Source organism: Bactrocera tryoni, chromosome 2 (genome assembly GCF_016617805.1).
Source record: "Bactrocera tryoni isolate S06 chromosome 2, CSIRO_BtryS06_freeze2, whole genome shotgun sequence".
Lineage (NCBI taxonomy): Eukaryota > Metazoa > Arthropoda > Insecta > Diptera > Tephritidae > Bactrocera > Bactrocera tryoni.
In genome coordinates, this window is record NC_052500.1 from 70,678,893 (window position 1) to 70,702,994 (window position 24,102).

At 34.2% G+C, this 24,102-nt stretch overlaps 1 protein-coding gene across 3 annotated transcripts in view; it reads right to left on the reverse strand.

The window, feature by feature from the left end:
• LOC120768651 (putative uncharacterized protein DDB_G0289263) overlaps nt 1–24,102 on the reverse strand; it is a 30,511-nt gene that overhangs the window by 1,026 nt on the left and 5,383 nt on the right. For 2 of the 3 annotated variants that reach the window (XR_005704791.1, XM_040095422.1), the window contains exons 2-5: nt 4,526–4,687; nt 2,106–2,264; nt 1,070–1,348; nt 866–965 (exon numbers count right to left, since the gene is read on the reverse strand). Coding sequence is in view for 2 of the 3 variants with exons in the window: in XM_040095422.1 (XP_039951356.1) it covers nt 866–965; nt 1,070–1,348; nt 2,106–2,264; nt 4,526–4,687 (700 nt within the window). In the remaining variant the exon portion in view is untranslated. The remainder of the gene's footprint in view (nt 1–865; nt 966–1,069; nt 1,349–2,105; nt 2,265–4,525; nt 4,688–24,102) is intronic. The other variant, XM_040095423.1, reaches the window with a different exon arrangement.

Genomic DNA, 24,102 nt, shown 5'->3' on the forward strand with positions numbered 1-24,102 from the left:
GATTATGATAAAAAAAACAAAAAATTTATTAAATATTAAATAAATAAAATAATGAAAAGAAAATGTATTTTAAAAGATATATGCATAATAAAATTAAAAATTAAATAAATAAATAAGTTAAATAAACAAATCAATTGAAATCCTGTTTGCAATTATAATCAACATATAAAAATAATAAAAACTAAATTTAAAATATATGCATAGTTGGAAATTATTTGCTATAAAATAAAATAATAAATATAATTAAAAATACACAATTAAAAAATAATATTAAATTAAATAAAAATAAATTTAAAAATTTATATTAAAAACGAAAAAAAGATTATATAAAAATAGTGAAAAGAAAAAAAATAAAATAGTATATAAAACAAAATTAAAAAATAAAATACAAATATAGTTAAATAAAAAAATTTAGACAAAATCCGTTACATACATATCTTAAAAACTAAAAAAAATTGTTTAAAGAAAAATAAAAAATTGAGAAAAAATTAGGACAATAAAAATAATTGAAAAATATATTTAAAAGTATAGTAATTTAATTTATTTTTAATTAATAATATTTTAATAAATAAAAAATAAATTTAATAAATAAAATAATTTGAAATAAAAAGAAATTAATATTAATAAAAAATTAAAAGTGAAATTAAAAAAATAAATAAAAACCGTTACAAAAAAATTTTATTTATTTTTTAATAATAATATTTTTAATAAATAAAAAAATTAAATTAAATAAACAGAAATAATTTTGAATAAAAATAAATTAATAAAACCCGTTATAGAAAATTTTAAAAATGTATAATCAACAAATAAAAGCAACAGCACAAAGCAGAAATCTTGCAAACAAGAGAGCTCTGCTGCTATTCACCTGTGACCAATGACATACGTCGCTTGACATCCTGTGTTGTATTATAAGCGCCGCATTGCATACATTTCAAACCGATAAAATTGAATTTGGTCTTAGAGGTCTGAAAAAGATATGACACACACAAATAAACAAATCAGTGGCAGTGAGAGAAAACAATTTTATTGTTGTTATAATAAAAATGTCTACTCAATTATGGGCCGATACCTTATGACAGTCGTTGCAAAAAATATGTATACGTTGATTCTCATATTTCTTTGGTACCGGCAGGGACACCGCTTGCGCATCCAAGTACTCCCATAGCGCAGTCATATCAATTAACGATGTCTGACAAATGGGGCATGTATAGTGTCCCGAGTTGAGCAATTGATCAAAGCACGTCTTATGTAGTAGATGACCGCAATCGGGTATGTGACATGGTATACGTGATGTGTGTATGTCGCCCAGGCAAACGGGACAATGCGAACGTGAAATATTCTCGACGCACTGCCGACGAAGATAAATGATAAATGAAAAGAAAAATTTAGTGAAATAAGAAGAAAATAACGGTCGTAAATGATAGGTATATACATATGTAAGTATTATTATTTTATTTAAATTGTGACAAAAAAGTACCTGAAAATTTAAAATTCCCTACAAAGCATTCATAGACCTACCTCTCGACCGTCTTTGAAGGCTTTGTAGGGGAATTTAATATCGTCGAAAACACGTCTCGTTCTGAACCAACTTCGACCGTTTTAACTGATGAAAATATGGATAAAGTGAATATGAAAAAAGTGAAGACGACATGAGAGTCCGCTTGAATGATTTGGGTGGATATTTTGGGTATGGTTTTGGTTCTTGCTCCACTCGTTCCGATAAAGCTGATTTGTTTTTTTTTTCAAAAAGAGTAAAGAGGTGTCTTTGGACATGGTTGATTGTGCGAATTCCGATCCCACATTAATGGTGAGACACTTTTTTGTCACAATGTATATTAATATAGAGCACGCCAGTACTTAGAGAGTGCCGAATCGAACAAACAACTGGCGTAAATTAAATAATCAGAAAGTAAAAGAGAACGACAAGCCGCCATACTACTTTAATGAACTATGTGTTGGCGGCTCTTGCATTAAAATCAATTGGATATTTTTATTGTTCTTGCTGTCACATGTAATTTTTGACATCGTGGACAAGAGAGTTGCATTCCGATAAGCGAGTTTCTCGCGTAACTAATCTTGTGTTTAAAAATCTTGTTTTTGCTTACCCGATGTCCATCGATCTTCAATCGAATCGGCAGGCACATGTCGCACACTTTGCAATGAAAGAAGTTCTCAGCGCCGCCAATGCGGCAAATGCCGCAACCGTTACAGTGATATTGCTTCTTGTCGGTGTCGTCGAATAGATTACAGATGAGGCAGGTGTACTGTGAAATATATTGTTGGGGAATATTTTTTTAGGTATAGTTATTATTGTTGTTGTAGTAATAATGATGGTTACTGATCTAGATGGTCTACATTTCAAACTTAACAAACCTTAAATTTAGCATTTAAAAAATATTGAGTCTAAAATTACACTTACTATTGGTATTCCATTGTTCCAATATTTCGAACGCCATGGAAGCCTACTGTCATTCTTTTGAAGCTCAAACAACAATATTTTTTTCACTCAAATATTTATGTTGTTGTTGTAACGGTTATAGGGGTCTATTTAGGGTGGTAAGGTTCATATAAGTTGTCATTGAGATCATCCAACGGTAGACCCAAGAAACGTGCTGTTTCGAAGGGTCGGGCCATAAGGAGAGGGGTGTCACATGTGTGGGGTTAGCTGGGCATGCAAAGAGGTAGTTAGAGTTATATGAGGACTCGTTGCATGCTGGACATATATTTGGTATAACGGGGCGGTTGTGGATAACTAGGAGTTTAACCTGCTGTAAACACTAACTAGAACGAAGCTGCACCAGGGTCACTCTCGATTCTCGCGGCAACTAGAGCTCGTCGTCTGCAATGGGTGATGGTTTGACTACAAGTACGCTATTCACAGGGAGTGTATGGCTTCACTGTGAACGGCGGTCCAAAGTTAGTTGCGTCCGAAGTCTGGTCGGCGTATTGTCTTATGTTGAGGAAGGACCTCTTAATGCCCCTAGGAGACGATTCCGCTTCAAGCAGAGATGGTTTCTACGAAAAAACTCCAGCCAAAACTGCTTGGAGAAGAGTTTATTATGCTCCTGAACCGCTAGCATACGGGCCTCACTTTTCGGATCTTCGCTAAGAGACATCAAAAGGCATCCCGTTATAGTCCGGGGTGTAGTGTTCTGGCATGTCTGAAGCTTCCTCGTCTGTGTTCCATGGCATTCAGGCGACTATTGTTGCGGAGTAGTTAAGGACCGGCCAGATTGCCTTGTATGTCGCCAGCAACGTTTCTTTGTCTTTGCCTTATGTGCTGCTGGCTAGCGACTTGAGAATCTTGGTACGTTTTCGTACTTTGGCAATAATCGCGTTCGTGTGAGGAGTGAGGGGCATAGGCTGTCGAGTGTCACACAAAATCTGAACTTCAGTTCTGTACTCTTTCGTTCAGTTTGTGAATATTGTCGCATTGGATTTAGTGGCGCAGTTTTTGGTTCCGTTCCGCAAGGAAGCGAGTAAGGTCGGAGAGGTAGCCGTTTACTTTTGACACTCAAAATTGTCAAACTATGTGCCTGAAAAAATTTTTGCGGGAAGTTCCTTTTCATTGCCTTAATATGAAGAAAGCCCAAGTCGAAAGTCATCATATTTTGGTGGAAGCTTATAGTGAAGCTGAGGGAGCTTCCTAAAGGTAATTTAAAAATGGCGTGTTAACTTGGAAGATGAAGAACGTTTTTGGCGGTCAAAAATTTTGGAAGGGAGGAACTGGAAGTATTAATTGATAAAGATTGTTGCCAAATACAAGAAGTGCTCGCAAAATATGTGGGAATAAATCAGGCAGTCAAACGTTTAAAAGCAGCCGAATACAGTCCAAAAGCAAGGGTGGTGTGATTGGTATTGAATTTATTACGACAACTCTGAACACAAAACATCATATGTGAAACCTGCCCAACCAATCAATCAACGGCAAAGCGGATTTGGTGGAATCAATAATGGGAAAAGCTACTGACGATAGCTCATCAAACCGAAAAACGTCTGGAATTTGCGACAAGGCATGAGGTAATAATATTCCATTATGACAATGATCAGCTTCATGTTGCAAGACCGGTTTTATGTATTAAGAAAACAGCGCCTGGGAAGTTTTGCCTCATCCGTTTTACTGTCCAGACCATGCCCAACTACCATTTACTGTGGACGATGCTCTCCCTGGCATACGGTTCACGTGAGAACATGGTATGAAATATTGATTTAGTTCATTCTTGGCGCATTTCTTTTGGGATGATTCCCCAAATAGCCAGCCAATGCCTTATGGATCTATTATTTTTTAATTCCACTATCTTTTTTCTTATTAAGTTCCACTCTATAATAAAATTATGGCGTTTGTATTTGAATTCACTGAATAATATAAAAATAAAAGCTTTCCGATATCTTCAATCATTCTACCTTACTTCAATGCGAGTTTTGCACGAAAAAAGTTTGCAACATAAAAGTGTAATATTTGTACAAGATTTCATAAGCTGTTATTGTAAATGAACGTAAGTATATACGAGTATACATCACTTACCTTGCCAAATCGCGTGCCACAAGCCTCACATTGCTCCTGTACTTTCTGTCGTGTATTGCACTCGGAGCAAATCAATTCGGTTAATGTTTTACGATCGAAATGATGCGACTCATTTTCATCATGACAAAAACGACATTTGTAGAATTTATTACAGCAGGGTGTCTGTAAAGAGAAAAGGAAAAATTTACTACAAAGTTAGGGAATACAATAAAATTGGGTGACTCAAAGGCAAGGACTAGCTAAATCCTTACTAAGAACTGAAAGGTAACTAGACTGTTTCAATTAGTAACGATCTGACAGAACTCGTGAGACTGTAAAAAAAATGTCCTGCATAGTTGTAATTCTTCTTCTTTCTTCTTACTAGAAGGTATGACTTTCCGATTCTTGATTTTCAATCGGTTTCTCAAATATGTGTGTTGTATGTATATATGTATTTGGTTCTTGATAGACTAAATTGCTAGAGCAAAAAATAGAATATTTTTAATTTTCTGAAATTTTGCAACGCAGTTGCCACCTATCCAGCGAAATATAATTTAATACTTAATATATTACGAAATGAGCCTCAAATATAAGGCTACTAAAAACCTCCTGGAAGGTATTCGAATGGTTTTTTTTTAAATATATTTTTAAAAGAGTTGCCATCTATCTGAAAAGTAAAGCTTCGCAAAATGTACATATATTAAATATATTGCATGGAAGGAAGTCTAGTTTAGTTTGGATATATTTTCTAACAGAGTTGCCACCTATTGAAAAACTTAAAACTGATTGAATATGAACAAATTTGTGCCAAAAATTAGGTGTATAACAAAACTTTTCCTAAAATATTCAGTAAGTATGAATTTTGGAAAAGAGTTGCCACCTATCCAAAACTAAAAAAAAATTTACAAAATTTTTGTATATCATTTAAAAAAACATAATTGAAAAGTTTCCAATTCAGAAATTTTTTGGAAATAGACTTGCCACCTATCAAACAAGTAAAGTTTTCAGAAATTTTAAAAGTAACAGTTGTTTATGAGAGTTTTCCACAAAGTACTCTCCAAATCAATTTCGTCATATTTTAGAATAGAGTTGCTACCTATCGAAAACTGAGGAAATAATCTTCAAAAAAATATTACAAAATTGTTGTGTATCATTTAAAAAGGCCCACACATGTTGGAAGTTTTCAATTCAGAAATGCCTTGGAAATAGAGTTGCCACCTATCAAAAAAGTAAAATTGAGCAAAATTTTAAAAATATGTTGGTTTTAAATATAAATAAACAGTTGTTTATGAGAGTCTTCCACAAAGTACTCTCCAAATATAAAAATTCATCATATTTTAGATTAGAGTTGCCATCTATCGACAACTGAGAAAAAAATCTTACAAAAAAATATTAAAAAATTATTGTTTATCATTTAAAAACCCCACACATTTGAAAAGTTTTCAATTCAGAAATACTTTGGAAATAGAGTTGCCACCTATAAAAAAAGTAAAATTGAGCAAAATTTAAAAAATAGGTTGTTTTTAAATATAAATAAACAGTTGTTTCTGAAAGTCCTCCAAAAAGTACTCTCCAAATCAATTTCGTCATATTTTTCAACAGAGTTGCCACCTGAGAAAAACATCTTACAAAAAAATATTACAAAATTAGTGTATATCTTTAAAAAAAGCTCCCACACTTGGGAAGTTTTCAATTCAAAATTAGTCTATAATAGAGTTGCCACCTATTTAAAAAGTAAAATTGAGCAAATATTACAAATTTGTTTGTATAGTTTAAGAAAAAAAACCTAGAACAGCAGGTTTGAAGTCTCAATTTATGTGCACCTTAGAATGGAGTTGCCACCCATAGAAAAGTTTCAACTAAACCAATGTTATAATTTCTGTCTACTGAAAAGTATTCCGAAGCTAAAAATTCTTAGTGAAAAGGCAACACTACAATTTTGAGCAAATTATTCAGATCGAACTCCTATAGGATATATGTATGTACATACATATACATATGTACATACATACATATATGTATGTAGCTGCCATACAAACTGACCGTTCAAAATAAAGTTCTTGTATGGAAACTTTTTTAATTGTGTATTATAGCTTCACTGCAACCGAAGTTAACGTGTTTTCTGATATTTTATTGTTATAGTGACTCAAAGATATTCGCAATTAATTTCCATTATGTGATTCAATCGGTTCTGTCATTTAATTATACAGATAAGAGACCACGCTCCCTCAAGTAGTAACTTCAATTTCCAAGTTACTTCAAATAAATAATGTATATAGAGAAAAAATTATATAAAATAATAACAACAATAAATTAACCATAAATTAATGTTGATTCAATAAATTACATATGAATTTAATTTTGAAGTGGTACTTGTCAAAACCTCTCGACTGAATTATCTCGACCTATTGATAAGCAAAAAACAAAAAAAAATTGTCGCACAGATTCTCCATTTTCATTTGTCCGGAAAAATAATTTCCATTCAAATACTAATTTAGACATTGTTAAGTTTAAAGTGGCGCTGCTGTGTTGTTTACTGTTAGTTAAAAGTGCTCGGCGAGCAACTCAATTAGAATAGCTAATATTAACACAACTGTAAATATAGCAGCCATTTCCAGTTGTGCTTTGGTGAGCGTGATAAAATAGGTCTATTATGTACACACATACATATAGAAGTACTTCGCAGTTAACAATTGAGTTAATGAAATATTTTCTAATTATACGAAACCAGCTGTTAGGCGGCTTGTGCCGATTCTTAGTTCTCAAAACCCATAAGTGCTAATAAAGCATGTTTTGAATGCCAAATTGATTTTAACTCAGTTAAGTTTTCGTTGTTTTGGTAACGGTAGTTGAGTTGACAGACCTTGACTCGATATAATTGCGGATATATGAAATACGAAATAAGGCATGAAGTCAATTGACTCTAGAGTAACATCCAATAGCAGACGAGCTAGATTTGCTTAAAAGACTGTCATTAGCTGAGTTTGAGTTCGATTAAGGCCGGTAAACAAAGAGCTTAGACCATTAATTCTAAGTGAAAATCGATTTTTTTTTTTTGCATATTTTTAAAGACTGGACCTTTTTACATTTTTTTTCAGATCACCCAAAGTGTTGGAATCGTGTCAGGAAGGGCGCACCCTCATTTTCAACCCCCGCCACGCCACCACGCCGCATTTAATCAAATTATCACAAATTTTTTTTTTATTTTTTTTTGTATTCTTAAAATATCAATAAATATCTGATAAAAAATTGGATAGTAAAAATGTTTTGAGTTTTTTTTTATTAGACTTTAAAAAATGCAATACCCCCTTAAGTCGATTGACTTTTGAATACCCTAAAATGGCAGACAAGCTAGATTTGCTCAAAATACTGTTATTAGCTGGGTTTAAGTTCGATTAAGGTCGCTAAACAAAGAGCTTAGATTATTGATTCTAAGGAAAGGACCTTTTCTTGTCAGAAAGCCTTCAATCCAGGATTGCTCTTTAATACTCTCTGATCAAATAAAACTTGGACCGTGTCTAAGTTCGATTAAGGCCGCTAAACAAAGCGCCAAGATCAATAACTCCAAGGAAGGATCTTTTCTTGTCAGAAATCCTTCAATACAGAATTGCTCTCTAATACTATCTGATCAAATACAACTCGGACTGATTCATTAAAATTTTTTTCTGGCGATTTGTACTACGCGATCCATGGAGTATATTTGAAATTTTTGTTTCCCGTAGAATCACGCCTATGACATCGTTGAAACTTTTGCTATTGTATCTACTTTATCACGAAAACAAGTATTCTTGTGGTAAAAAACATTCAGTGGAGCTTGTGAAGTCATCGAAAATTTTCTTCATGCGAGTCGTCCAGCCAAGTCTGTTAATGATCATAACATCGAAAAAGTTAAAGTAACAATACTTAAAAGGCGTCGTGTTGGTATCAGAGAGATAATAGAGGATCTAAACATCTCTCATGGGTCGACTCAACCATTTTGGTTATTGATGCGCTTTAAAATTGAGCCACAATCGAAAAACTACGGCTAAATTGGCAAAAATTGAGGTGAGATTCATCGTTTGTCTACGTGGAGCAATTCGTCGTAATCGGCGGTATTTGTGGCCTTTGATCGTTATAATGCAGAGGGAATGTATCCCTATTTGCGTTTCTGAGATCATGTTGCCTAAAAATGCTATTTCAGACACAATTTTTCCTCTGTTCCACGTGTCATATCGGTTGCGGTTATCGAGCCCTGGCTTGGATGGTAATATTCGGGTTGGTTGTCATCGAAGTTATCTAACGAAACGTGCTGTTTCGACGGGGTCGGATCATAGGGAGTAGGGTGTTAGATGAGTAGGCTTCGCTGGGTATGCAAAGAGGTGGTTAGAGTCATGTGAGAATTCATTATTTATTTAGATATTTATTTGGTATGTCCTGGTAGACATTTGGCGGTCTAATCCCGTTTGGATCGATAAGCTTTCAGCATAATCGGTATATTTGAGATCCTAAACATTTGAAGGCTCCAAAGTGTAGCGACTCAATTGAAGTTCTTTAGTCTGAGGCGTACATGAGTAACTCGAGTATTTTCAATGATTTGAGAGTTAACGCCAAAATTCCTGACTAATATAGTATCGGTCAGTCTTTATATGTTAGATAGTTTTGTTTTAAGTGGCAAAGTGGACATTATGTAAGTGTGGCGCCCCAGTTTTTTCATCTAATTGTGATAATTATTTATTTTCGGTGGTTAAATATATGAAGTATACTCGAAGCATTACATGAACTCCGATAAGTTTCGATACATTTATAAATTTTCTGAAAAGCAAGTATTTGAAAGAGGTAAGCATTAAAATGGTTCTATGAAGGAAAATAGTAACGTTATAGAGAAAATGAATCGTTATTCCATTGAAAAGTGAGCATTTTTTTAGAAGTGATCTTATTTTGATTCCAAAATAATAGCTAGTTAAGGTTACTTGCCTCTGCCACAGCCTTTGAAAAGCCCTTATGGTTCGTGGCGCTGAATTATAAACGGACTCATGAAAGTGTTAATAGGCATTATGTAAAATGTAATTAAATGTATGCAAATCTTTTCATGCACGCGTAGTTTTAGTGGAACAAATTTAATTAACAACATTTATCATTTATCGCTCACGTTTTTCACATTTAATCGATTACACGATCGAGTAAAAATTACGCATAAATATGTATGTTTGTATAGTATGCGGAACCAGGTACTTTTCTACCTCATTTACATCAAACAATTAATTAAATTGATTAACAGTTTTGAAGTAGGCAATTTTTCTAATTTCAAATATTTAACAAATCTATCGTTGTCACTGAAGTAATTAAAACTGTAATACATTTTGCATAGATGATGAAGTTCAGTTTTTAGTAAGGGACTATACATATAAGGGGTATTTTTAGAGCTATATGTTCGGTGATTTCAGGAATGCCTTGCTATAATCTCTCTCCTCTTCTCTTCGCTATCTTCCTAGACAAACAGTATTCGTACGGAATCTCACACAACAACTCGAGGTTTTTGCGATGACTAAACTCTCGACGCCAGAAACTCTCCGACATGCAAGAAATGATCGAGCTGGCAAGTACTGCCGGCCTTAAGATAAGCATAGTAAAATAAAGTTCATGACAGTCAATTAATCCAGCAGATGTCAAGTAATGATTGACAATAATAAAATTTAGTTTGTCGGTACCTTCTGAAGTACTATAATAAAAGACGGAGGAGCAGAAGCTATAGATATCAACTACAGGATAAGCAAAGCAAAAGTGGCGTTTGAACAACTCTCATTGGTGTGTGTAAGCTCACAAATCAAGAAAGGCACAAAGCTCTGAATATAGAAACGAAAAATGAAAGGTCTCGAACTGCATCACTTAGAGATTCCAAGCATCCTTCAACAAGTGCCTACCAACCAACTCAAGAATATTCCAAGCATCGAGTTTAATGAACCCGTACTGAAACAAATAAAGCGCAGAAAATGGTACGGATTAGGCCATACTCTGAGGAAGACCTAGGTAGCATCAAGAGGATGATGCTTGACTGGTATCCACAAGGAAGCTGAAGTCATGGCCGGCCGAAAGTAACATGGAGAAGGTTCGTCCTGCGCAAATTTGCCGATGCCAAAACCACCGGAGACGGCACAAATATCACAGCCCTCAATCGTGTGAGATGCTACAACATTGCAGAGGCCCAGTGCTACAGAGACAAAGGAAAAAAATTAATTAAAACTCCTGTTAGCTTTATTAATTTACAAATTATATAACATTTAGTGCTGGAATTATAACCAATATAAGTATATAAATACTCGTAGACAGAAACAGAGTAAGCTGTAATTGAGCTTGGGCCCGAATAGGGTATTCGAAGTTTGTAACAGCCAGAATAAAAGATCGATTTTGCCATGTCAGTCTGCGACCTCTGTTTTCAAGATATCGATTTGAAATTATACAAACGTCTTTTTCGCTTCAATAAGCTTATTTTCGGAACGTCGATATCGGACCACTATAGCATATAGGTACATAGTTGTCATACAAACTGAACTGTAAAAATCAATATAAAGATTTTTTTCTTTATTAAATAAACTCAAATCGACTTAAGGGCTACCGACATGTCAAGATGACGATACTAACGGAGAATCCAAGTTGATGTGCTTTTCATATTTTTTTTTGACTGATCACGCGTGAGTCGTGTCAAGCTGTCATGTTATTTTGGTTCGGTATTGTTTGGCATTTCATCGTGGAAAGACTCTCGGCGACATTTGGTTTCAACAAGACGGGGCCACTTCCCGCACATCGCCTGAATCAATGGATTTATTGAAAGAACACTTCGGTGAGCAGATAATTTCACGTTTAGGGCCGGTCGATTGGCCATCGTGTGATATCACACAGTTAGACTTTTTCCTGTGGAGATACATATGTAAGGTCTAAAGTCTGTGCGCACAATCCCACTTCGATTCAGGCCTTGGAGCAAAATATTTAGCGTGTCATTCGCCAGTTGAAATGTTCGAACGAGTCATCGAAAATTGGACACAATTGATGGAACATCTGAAACGTACACGCGTTCAACATTTGAAAGAGATAATCTTCAAAGACTAAAAGCCAAAGAATGTTCTTTCGAATGATAATAAACATTCTCCAAAAAAAAATTAAGTTTCTGTGTTTTTTCTTTAAAAAAGTAAGGAACCTCGAAATGGATCATCTTTTTTAAGAAGTGCGCCTCTGAAGAGTTAAGTTAAGGTTCTTAATTTTTGTTACAAATTGAAAACTTTTTGTTTTACCAGGATATTAATAGATCGTCTGGACCGTTACTACAGTGTGAATACATTCATTAAGAAGAGAAATGCGTTCCAAGTCTTATAAGATCTTTTCATTGAGTTGAGAACAATTTAATCGAGAGTGTTGGTAATAACATATGTTTTCTATATAAATATATAGGTCTGAATAATCCGCTATTCTACTACGGATGCTATCTTCGAGTTAGAATTTCACACAATAATCCTTCCATCCAAAATCAAATGGCAGTTGGGTCTCTGGGTTCAAAAAAGCAAAGGACTGACCTTTCAAAGTTGTCGGATTAGTTTTACAGAAATCAGAACGGCCTAAGTAACTCAATCTAGGCTTAACAGTCAATTTGAAAAAATTAAAATTTTTAGTCCAATACTTCAGTTAACCGCAGACTGAATTCTCGATAAGTTGTTGAGGGCGACGAATCATAATTTTTATCGCACAAATTTTAACGAAAAAACACGACTAATTCCTCTCACTTGCAGCTATGTTAATTAGTTAACAGGAACTGTGCGGTCATTTACTTATTACTGGTGAGCTGTAAAAAATTGCCAAAATTGCAGTCGAAACCATAAAACCGGTTAAAGTAAGTAATGACTGTGTTCCACTGCTGCAATTTCACCTGCCAAGCAATCATATGTATGTATGTATATATCGTACAAACACATACTGGGACTGTGGGATTTAGTCGTTGCTAATGAGATCATTTTGTACAACAACAACAATAGTAAATACTAAGTGAGCAGTCAATTTACAGTTGGCAATTTGCACAAATAATTTGAAATCAAATAAACACACACACACACGCATACACTCGGCTCGGCTGCCTCCAATTGAATGGTCTGAGATAAAGATAAATTCAATTGACTCGCACTTTTTCTAAATTGTCGGCGTTTTATTTGATTGTTGTGCTCCCGGCACCTTCAAAATCTTCCTCGCCTTGCACGCACTTATTTGTATGCTTAAGTCGCACTTATGTGAATTAGATTGTAAACTTGTGTGAATTAGCTCTAGGTGATGCACACACAATGCTCACAAATAAGTAGTAAATAATGTAAATATGTACATATGAAGTTTTTGTTAATTATTATGTTGATTTTTGTGTATTTTTCGGGGGGTTTGTTGGACATTTGAACCGTTAATTGAGGTGAACTTGGATTTATCTAACGGCATTTATTAAAATATAAACTCATTTTTAATCTAACGGATAGGTGTCTAGAGACCATTAGCAGTATTAAGATCACCACTCTCGATATAGTCCAGAATTGAGTATCGCAAGCGGGTCTGGGGTTGAACTCGGTGAAAACGGATCTGCTTGCATTTACAAGAAAGCATAAAACTCCTCTATATACGTTACCTTCGATGAATGAGTCACAACTTTCTCTCAAGGACCGCACCAAGTACCTTGGGGTAGTATTGGATAGCAAGCCGTTGTGGAAGCACAATGTGGAAGAAAGAGGAAAAAGGCTAGTAATGCTTTATATGCGTGTAGGCTAACCAGGGAGCTCTCACCCTCGCTCATGTACTGGTACTATACAGCTATTGTAAGACAAATTCTGCTCTACGGTGCTGTAGTATGATGGACAGGCGTACGGAAACCCACCTACCGGAAGCCAATGGAAAGGGTTCAGAGGTTCGCGGTGCTGTGCATAATGAGAGCTTTCAGAACAACTCCAACGGCGGTGCTTGAACTGGTACCAAATCTGCCACCTATAGACGTCGTCGCTGAAAACTGCATAGTAAAATCGGCGGACTGACTACTGACTGCAAGAGAATTTACATATAGAACTTTGGGGCATAGCTCGGTGGGTAATGGCGGTTTAGAAAACACCGGCTATATGATCTCTATAAGCAAACAACTTTACTTCTACTGTGTGCCAGGCCAGAAAGGCATCGAGGGCAATGAAATAGCTTATGAGATTGTGAAGAATGATGTACGGCTAACACACGAAAACGTGACAAACATTGGGAAACCAATAAGGAATGCATCCATAAACGAAGATCTGGACAGAAGCATGGTAAAGAAAATCAAAATCTGATGGAACGAGCTACCTGGGTGCAAAACTGCAAAAGTCATGTGCAAAACTGAAGATCGGAAGTACACAGAATTCCTATTGGCACTCGATAGAAGAGACTGTAGGAATATGATCAGAATACTAACTGGTCGGGAAGACCGTAGAAAATGTCAAAAGCAAGACACAACGGAAAAATGAAGCATCTCTTGTGCACTTGATTGACTAGAAGAGGTATCGATAGTGGGCCACAGAGTATGTTGAAATTCGCGTCAATTGCAAGCATCCTAAAGAATGACTACTTCTCATGGATCTTGTAATTGAACGCCATAGGGTATCGCAAAGAACCAAACCGGTCTATGCGTGGATCATGGGCCAACCAGATAAACCTTATCTAACCTAATACTCAGCTACAACATCATGTAAATTGAGGTTAGCTTGAGTTCTCAGCCATCCCTGGTGGGGTGAAGATCTTAGATCGTCGGGTTTAGCGGTTGAACTAGCCTATTTTATTCGATATTTTTTTATAAAGTATTTCTTCTCTTTTTCTCAGTTAGTACAAGTGTTTACTAAATCGAAAATTTACGAACTTGGGTCTACAAATACTTCTAATTACACAAAAGCTCAGACTTTTTTGCCAGATACTAAACTAACTAACTAAACTAAGTTCGGACTAGCAGTTCTAACATGGTGTGCTTACCTGAAGCTGGTTTTAATCTAACCCCGAAAAAGTTATACCTAATTCCTAGGGAACGAAGTTTGAGTATTTGCCCGATTTTATTATGTATATTACCTATATACTAGATTTTTAGGGATGGCATTTATAATTCACTGTGATTTAGTTATAAACCCGTCTCTGAAACGAGAAAAATGTTAACATCACCTGTTGAATGTGTACAAAATTGCAGAACAACATCTAAATAACTTAAGGACTGGTTTGGCTATACAGATGTAGACACAGACATGGCAAACTTAATGTACTCTCTTCCGAGTATAAAAAGAAACCGTAAACTAGGCTAATTAAAATAATGCGACTGACGACACTTTAATAATATTTGAGTTTAAGATAATACCGAGGTACAACAATACGAAAATTCAGTGCTACTATATACGCCCAAAACACTAAGACAGATCTCAATATCAAATCAAAATACTCTTGAGAATTGTCAATTCAATGGCTTCATTAAATATATGGTATAAAACCAACGTAAACCCTATTGACTTGGGAACGGTGGTAATCCAAATTGATGTAGTATTTCCTTGTTTTGTCGTCGAACCAGCTACCTTAAAAGAAAGTTGAGTTCATGTTCACACAGATGTTAGTGAAGGTTTGGATTTTGATCTCGATATCAACAAACTTTTAGCTTGTGAAGAAATAACCTCACAATTTACTTCTCAAACTGTAAGCTATGTATGTCGTGGGTGTTATTAAAAATAGATTTAGTAGATTTCAAGATGCATGAAATTGAATAGAAAGAGAAATACATTACCACTCAGAAATGAAAGTTACATAAAAAATATTTCAAAAAAGCAATCCTCCAGTTTTTATAAGATTTTACTTTACTACTACTTTATTCTACTTTTAGTCGATAATTCTGATTTCACCAATTTTTAATGTTTCCTAAAAAAATATTTACATATTATATAATATATGTAATTAGCATTCGTAGAGTAAGATTACTCAAGCCTGTATTTTACAGTGCGAGTATTTTTTGACTATGCTAACTTAGAGACCTACATAGGTAATATAAATATTTTTCGAAGCTACCATATTGCTAAACTAAAGGACTCGACAGTCATAGACGAGTGGGTGGAGTACGTGACTGACATGCGTTTCATTATCATTATCTGCGTGAATTTTTTCGTTCATGTTTTTTCTCACATTTTCGTCTTTGTTTAGAGATTTTTGCTTGTTTGCTTTAGGCCCTAACTTTTATTGCTGTGCGAATAAAGTTGTTTACGTTTACCAACTTTTAAGATTTAATTTAAATTATATAACTGACCTACGATTTTTATTTATATTGTTATGTTTTTTTTTTGCTTTGTTATGTTATTTGCTTAATTACGACGTCGCCTACGCACAAACTGAAGTCAACAAAAAAGTGTCAGAAAGCTAATACTAATGTATGTATTCGCTGTCGTAATACAATTTGCACGAATTAGCTAAACTTGAGTTTTCATCGTTGTTTAGCAAATATATAAAAAAATGTATTCATGTTTTTTTTTATGAAATCCAACGCCTATTAGAATAGGCCTAATTAAACTGTTGATATTCTAAAGATATAATTCTGCTCTAATTATACAGATATTATAAACTGCGGGGCATGAAACTTTATGAGTTAATCAATTTGATTATTGAGTCAACTTGGTAATTAAGGACATTTAGTAACAGAAGAAATTTTATAATTGAGGCAATTTGCTAAATGCGTCAATATAGTAATTAAGGCAACTTTGTTATTGCGTCAATTCGTTTTATAAGGCAATTTGGTGATTGATTAAATTCGGTAAATAAGGTGATTTGGTAATAAAGGAAACTTAGTAATGGGGAAATATTGTAATTGAGACAATTTAATAATTAAGTTTACTTAGTAATTAAGTCAATTGAGTCAAATTAGTAATTTTATTTACTAGTAATTGAGTCAATTTGGGAAATAAGGAAATTTGTATGGAAGCATATTAAGTAGTTGAGTCAATTTAATAATTAATTTTACTTAGCAATTAAGTCATTTGAGTCAAATTAGTAATTTTATTTACTTAGTAATTGAGTCAATTTGGGAAATAAGGAAATTTGTATGGAAGCATATTAAGTAATTGAGTCAATTTAATAATTAAGTTTACTTGGTAATTAAGTCAATTGGGTCAAATTAGTAATTTTGTTTACTTAGTAATTGAGTCAATTTGAGATATAAGGAAATTCGTATGGAAGCATATTGAGTAATTGAGTCAATTTAATAATTAAGTTTACTTAGTAATTAAGTCGTTTGAGTCAAATTAGTAATTTTATTTACTTAGTAATTGAGTCAATTTGAGAAATAAGGAAATTCGTATGGAAGCATATTAAGTAATTTAGTCAATTTAATAACTAAATTTACTCAGTAATTAAGTCAATTTGGTAAATAATTTAGTATTGGTTAGTAACAAAGTTCAGTAACTTCGTAAATCTGCCAATGAAGTAAACTTAGTAATTGAGGCAATCTGTTAAGTAAGTCAATTTGGTAATTGATTAAATTCGGTAAATAAGGCAATTTGGTAATTAAGGAAATTTAGTAAAAGTGTCAATTTGCTAATCAAGGAATCTTAGTAATGAAGAAGTTTAGTAATTGAATCAATTTGGTGAATAAAGAAAATTTGTTAAGTAAGGAAATAAGTAATTGCAGAAAATTGGTAACGAAGTCTACTTGGTAATTGCGTCAATTTGGTAAATAAGGTGATTTAGTATGACAGTTGATAAAATTTGGTAAATTGAGGAAACTTGGTTACAGAGTCAATTCGGTAATTATGGACTTAAGTAATGACGAAATTTGGTAATTGAGTCAATTTTGAACATAAGGAAATTTTGTAAAGAAGGAAACTAATAAATTGGGCCAATTTGGTAATTAAATTTACTTAGTAATTGCGTCAATTTGGTGAATAAGGTAATTGAGGCAATTTGGATTAAGTCGGTAAGGAAAGTAATTTAGTAATTAAAGTAATTTAGTAAGAGTGGCAATTTGGTAATCAAGAAATCTTAGTAATAAGGAAATTTAGTAATTGAATCAATTTGATAAATAAAGAAAATTTTGTACGTAAGGAAATTAAGTAATTGAGGGAATTTGGAAATTAAGGAAACTTAGAAATTGAGCAAATTCGGTAAGTAAGTCTTCTTGGTAATTACATCAATTTGGTAAATAAAATAATTTAGTAATGGTGACAATTGACAAAATTTGGGTAAATTAAAGAAATTTTGTAACGGAGTAAATTTTCTGATAATTAAAGCCATTTGATAATTGAGCCAATAAGGTAATTAAGGAAATTCGATAATTGAGTTTATTGGGGAAAGTAGAAACTGAAGTAATTTGATATTTGAGTCAATTTAGCAATTGAGGAAATTTGATAATATTTGATAATTGAGTCAATTTAGTAATTGAGTCAATTTGATAATTTAGTGAATTTTTTTATTGAGTCAATTTAAGTTCTATAATTGAGTTTATTGAGGAAATGTAGAAACTGAGGTAATTTGATATTTGTGTAAATTTAGCAATTGAGGAAATTTGATAATATTTGATAATTGAGTCAATTTAGTAATTGAGTCAATTTGATAATTGAGTGAATTTTTTAATTGAGTCAATTTAAATATTGAGTGAATTTATTAATTGAATAAATTTAGTAATTGAGTCAGTTTGGTAGTTGAGAAAATTTTCTAATTTATTATCTTAGCCGCTTATTACCACGTCAAAACAGACAACTAATTAAACAATTAAGATGGCTTTATTTAACCACATATTCTGCTCAATTTATCATACAAAGCAGTAATTATGAATTATTGTTTAATTATTATTTTTAAGTAATAATTATTGATGTAAAATTTCCTAAACAAAAATTAAAAAGTGTGCTCAATTAGAATGCAAATAAAAATAGATTACAACCAAACAAAATGTTGTAAATATTAAAGGCAGTGAAATTCGAAATCAAGTGTTTTTGAATCACACTGGTCGATTTTAACTAGGTGGAACAGATTCACTGGAACTATTGGCTAAATTTAAGCTGTCGCTACAATATCGGCAATTGAATAAAAGCTCAACTAATGGAGCTGCTTAAATATGGTCTAAATTGTAACACTTAACTGTTTATAAACTAGGTCAATTTTACATCTAACTGTGTGAAATCTATACAGGGTATTAGCTACTGATTTGATTGATTATAATGAAAGCTCATGGTCATTAAAAGAAGGTAAAGACACTTTGCTCTCAAACACAAGATATTAAGTTGAGTGGGTGTTAACACCAAATTTGTTAAGTAAATTTTAAAAATTTTGTTAATCAAGGCACATATTAGGCATTGTAGTTGACCTTCTTTCAAAAATCCAACAGTTTTGGGTACAACCAAATATATGGAAATGTAAGAAACACGTTTTTATGTAAGCTTTTCATTTGATTATTATACCCTTTCATTTGATATTTAAGTCCGGTTCTTTTTGCTTCATTTCTGTAGAGCTATTTATAAATAAAAATACAACAAAAAACTTCTTATTTTGATTTCTTTTATTTTTTTTATTTTAGGATTGGTTTTTGTTATTAACTATATCGCTCGACAGCGCGCGTTTATGTACAAAACAGTTCCGCACTATGAGCTTCCAAGCGATAAAGCGTTTCCTTATCAATTTTGTCTTTTTCTTCTATCTGCCTTTATTGCTCATTTTGCTGTCTACTTGAGACATTGTATGTGATATGTTGTCTTTACGGGTCATTTTTCATTTCTTAGGAGGTGTCAACGCCATGAATGTCTGACTCATTATGGGAGTAGGGATTTAGGGATTTAAAAGTTGTCTATATCGTCTTAAGAAATTTGACCCGAACTGATCCATTCAAATAACTACTTTAAAACCAACACAAGTATTTGAGTGGCGCAAAGCATTCGGTGAAGGTCGTAAAGCCATAAAAACTTGTTTCATGCGAGTCGTCTATTCACCTCTGTTAGAGGATCTCAACATCTCTTACGGATCGACTCAACATGCTTATAACAAACGTATGGAAAATTGGATTAACCGTTAGCGTCCTGGTATTGACTTAACCTATTTGAAGGAGATAATAAATGTTTGTATTAAAATTCTGCGTTCTTTTGGCAAACCGGTCAAAATTGCTCAGTTGGTGTTTATATTAACTAGGATTCTAGTACCTTTGGCTTTGTCGTTTTTTAACCACATTTGATTGACCAAAATATAATATAATAAAGTAGGAATTAACGCAAAACTCATAAGAACTGTAAGCAGGCCGCCGGCTGGCTTCCCAATATAAATCGAACAGCAAAGTGTACAGAAGATCCTACTTCAGAAGTCTCTGTTTTAGAAGAGTATGTCTTCCAATTCCAAATCGAACACCGAATTATTAAGAAGATCCTGTTTCAAAGTCTCTGCCTTCTGAATCTAAATCGAACAACAAAGTATTTAGGAGATCCTGGTTCAACAGTCTCTGGCTTCCGGATTTAAATTGAAAGCAAAGTCTCCAAAAGATCCTGCTTCAAAAGTCTCTGGCCTCTGAATCTAAATCGGACAGCAAGGTATTCAGAAGATCCTGATTCAATAGTTTCTGACCTCCGAATCTAAATCGAATAGCGAAGTATTCAGGAGGTCCTGCTTCAGAAGTCCTGACTCCCGAATCTAAAACTAACAGCAACATTTTCAGAAAATTTTGGTTAAAATGACTCTGGCTTCCCAGTCTAAATCGAACAAGAAAGTATTCAGATGATTTTGCTTCAAAAGTCTCGAGTTTTCGATTAGAAATCAAATAGCGAAGTATCCGAAAGTATTCCTGCTTCAGAAGAGTCTGATTACCGACTCTAAATAGAACAGCAAAGTATTTAGAAGAAGAAGACTCTGACTTGCGATTATAAATCGAATAGCAAAGTATTCGAAAGAAAAACCTTTAGCTTTCGAATCTAAAGCGAACAGCAAAATATTCAGATTATCCTGTTTCAGAAGTCTTTGGCTTCTAAATCTAAATCGAACACCCAAGTTTTCAATAGTTCGTACTTCAGAAATCTTTGCATGCTTCAGAAGTCTTTGGCTACCAAATCTAAATCAAAGACACAAGAATTTGGAAGATCCTGCTTTACAAATCTCTGCATTAGAAGTCTCCGGTTTCCGAATCTAAATGGAACAATAAAATATTCGAATGATCTCGAAAGAAAACCAGTGACCAAAACTGTAACCAATATACCAGCAGGTCCGATATTTCCGATTATTCATCAGTTTGGAGCAGAAGTGAGACAATTTTTTAGCAGCTTTAGCAAATCTTATTTCCATTTAGACTCCATCGAAAGGAATATTGCAAAACTCTTGTGCTGAAGTATAATTTGTAAAATGTCTCAAGTGGATTCTAAGTATTAGTTGGCCGAAACAAGCAATCTATCAATTATTTTGCAAATTTTTTTTTTCATTTTTGTAGCCACACAAAATTTAGCTCAATAAGAATTTGCAGTTCTTGACCTGCTGGCATAGTATATACTTATGTATTTATTTACATACATACATATAGTTCAATGTACCGTAACATTAAATGGAGATATATAAGTACATACATATGTATGTATGTAACTGCGAGCGCATAAATCGCATAAGGCTAAATTAATAATTACAGCACATACGTAATTACATATGTGGTTACGGAATGTAACTACTTGAGGTGATGTATGTGGAAAGCTCGGTACGTCAGTGGCTTCCGAAATCAAAGTCGACTAAATATTGCGATTGTAGGCAAGAGGGTTGAAAGTGTGTTCAAGTCTTGGTTAAGATGAGTTCGAAAGTATGCAAACGTTTTTTCGACAATATGAGGACATATGGTCAGCTCAAAAAAAGTCTCACTCTTGAGAGATCCAACGAGCTTCCTAGTTTATATAACCTAACTGTTTCAGTATCTAGGATTCCTTGAAGATTTTTAGGGTGACCTGAATTCACGAACCATCTTTAAATTAAAGCTCATAGATCCTCACAATATTTATCCAGTATCTTTTGATTATTTTTACGATAAATATGACGCTTGGAGAATACATCCGCAGAAACACATTTACTCTCAAATGTCCGAAGTCACTAGTTTTTAAGCCATTGCCACATATAATATTTTCGAAATAATATAGAATCAAACTAAATTTCGGTCCACAATATTGCCTTCGCTCCAGAGAAGATTGGGAAAGGCTTGAGGTGGACCGGTTTGCAGAGATAAGTATCTATACGAGTGTGTCTAAACTAGATTATCAAGTTAGTGTTGGTATCTCTTCAGCAAAATTAGATGTCAGAATTGCTTTCCAGACTCCCAGACCACTGCATGCGGAGATTTTCTGACAAAGAAGAAATACAGATAGCGAAAGGCATTGAAATCAATGAAATCTCTTAGGGTTTTATTATAGAAGCGAATGCCATGATCTCTTGTTGGATCTAACATCCCTTGTGCAAGGGGTTCCGGGACATAGTGATATCCCTGGTAAATGGAAACAGCCAAAGTAAGCATAACCCTATAATAAGATTCCGTAAAAGAGGGAAGTTATGGGCCCCTGGCTACTTGTAGATTTTAAATCGACAAACAGGTTATAGATATCGGTGAGTTTCGGTAGAGATAATATCTAACTTCCTCAACAAGTAGGTAAGCCTGGCAGAAATGGAATATGGGTTGTGCAGACTATTAAAATTCAAAAAGGATGACATAAGAACTTTGGTAGGAGTGCTTTCACGTCACGGTCATATTGGCAGAAATGCCTATAGACTGGGAACACCCTACAAAGACTATTGTAAAAGATGTCAGAAGGAACAAGAAAAAGAGACTATAGAATATCTTTTAAGCGAATGCGGGGAAAATAATCGCAGCTATTGGCAAAGGGTTTCTTGACGATGTCTCTGAGGCTCCACAAATAAAACTATTTGTACTGATGAACTTTATCAGGAGTACAGAAGTAAGAGAGAAGTGAGTGATTTTAGTCCTGGTGGTTTCACAATTGGCCTCCTAAAAGCCTATGTGCGTCGTCAAACATCTACCCAACCACCCTACCTCATTTCAGTGTCTGTCAAACTCCAACTAAGCAGGTACAGCAGCAAGTTAAAAACTTCTTTGCAGTCTGCAGTCTCTCAAGTAAAAGAGGCCCGCTTCTAATTGACAGTTACAGTGTTGCATTTTAAGTTACTGAATGGAAAATTCAAATTGTCAACAACTGATCCAACTGACCTCGTATTTAAGTAGCATGTAGTAGTGCATAAAAAAAAGTAAAAATTACTTTCGTGCTATCGCTGTTGTTATGTTTTCTGTCTCTCTATCTTTCATTGTAGTCAAGCGACGTTGCTCGCGCATTACTGTAAAATGTTTGTTTATTGTGCAAATACGATATTCAATGGGAGATTATACTGGCTGAGGTCGGCGCTCAGTTAGCTGATAATGTGTATTTGTAGAGACAACTTTTATATGGCTAATATGTCGGTTTTTTTTCCGAGAAAAGTAATTGAAATGAAAGTTTAATTAGCATTTAATTTATAGGTATGTGGATAAAGGTTATTTCCTTAAATAGGTCGCATATAAGGTGTTAGAGAAGTTGTAAATAGAGACCTCGCAAAAGTCAGATATAATCAGGGAGATTACTTTTTGCTTTTTCAACATGTAATCTTATATTTTACAATGATTACGGTTGTGATTTATAGAGAGGTAGATAAAATAGTGTCATAAATGGCACACAGATGGCGCCGTAGGTGCATAATATGAAGATTTCGTAGAACTGGTAACCGGTAACTTCAATAACGGAAGTTTTTGCCTAAATATCTAAAATTCAACTTGCTGTAGGCATAAGCCTTGTTTGCCACGAAGTTTGTAACACCCAAAAGAACCAGGGATTACTCCAGTGACCCTATAAAGTATAAATTATTAGTGTGACGAGCGGAGTCGATTTAGTCATACACGTCTGTCTGTCTGTATATGCGAAAATATTCCTCAGATTTGAAATGTCATTCTAATATTTTGCAGATATCCTTTTTTACCCAAGAGATCGCCCCTCCTTTAATTGCATACGTGAAAATTGGGACCACTGCGTGAGCTTAGTCCTGGTGTCTGCTGCTCCACTAATATACCGACAATGGAAATTTGTATGGGGAGAAGTCGTTGGGGAAGAAGCACAGTGAGCTTTTTTACGGATGCATCGAAGTTAGGAGCGAAAGTTGGAGGGAGAGTCTTCTATAGGAGCTTTCTCTTAAGCTTAGCTTTGGGATACCTGACTACTGTAGACTACTGTTTTTTCAAGTAAAAGAGGCTGCTTTTAAGGCAGCAGTAAACTTACAGGTCCGAAGTGCAGCTTCTTTCAGAACGGTGAGCATTCACTACGACTGCTGAGTGACTATATCAGTTTTGAGCTCGCAAACTATGCGCTGAAATTCGGTCCAGTAGTCTATGTTCTCACTAGGGTACCTGTTCATACCGTAATCGCTGGAAACTGCAAAGCTGATGAGCTAGCAAGAGAGAGCGACAGTCCTCTACTCACATAGGACCTTTTTATCATCTTGCATTTTAGCATTTGACCTACGGATCTCGCGTGTTGCTTAGTAGGTGTTGATCAATGACCAGCTCTTGAGTACCGTTTCCACGAAGT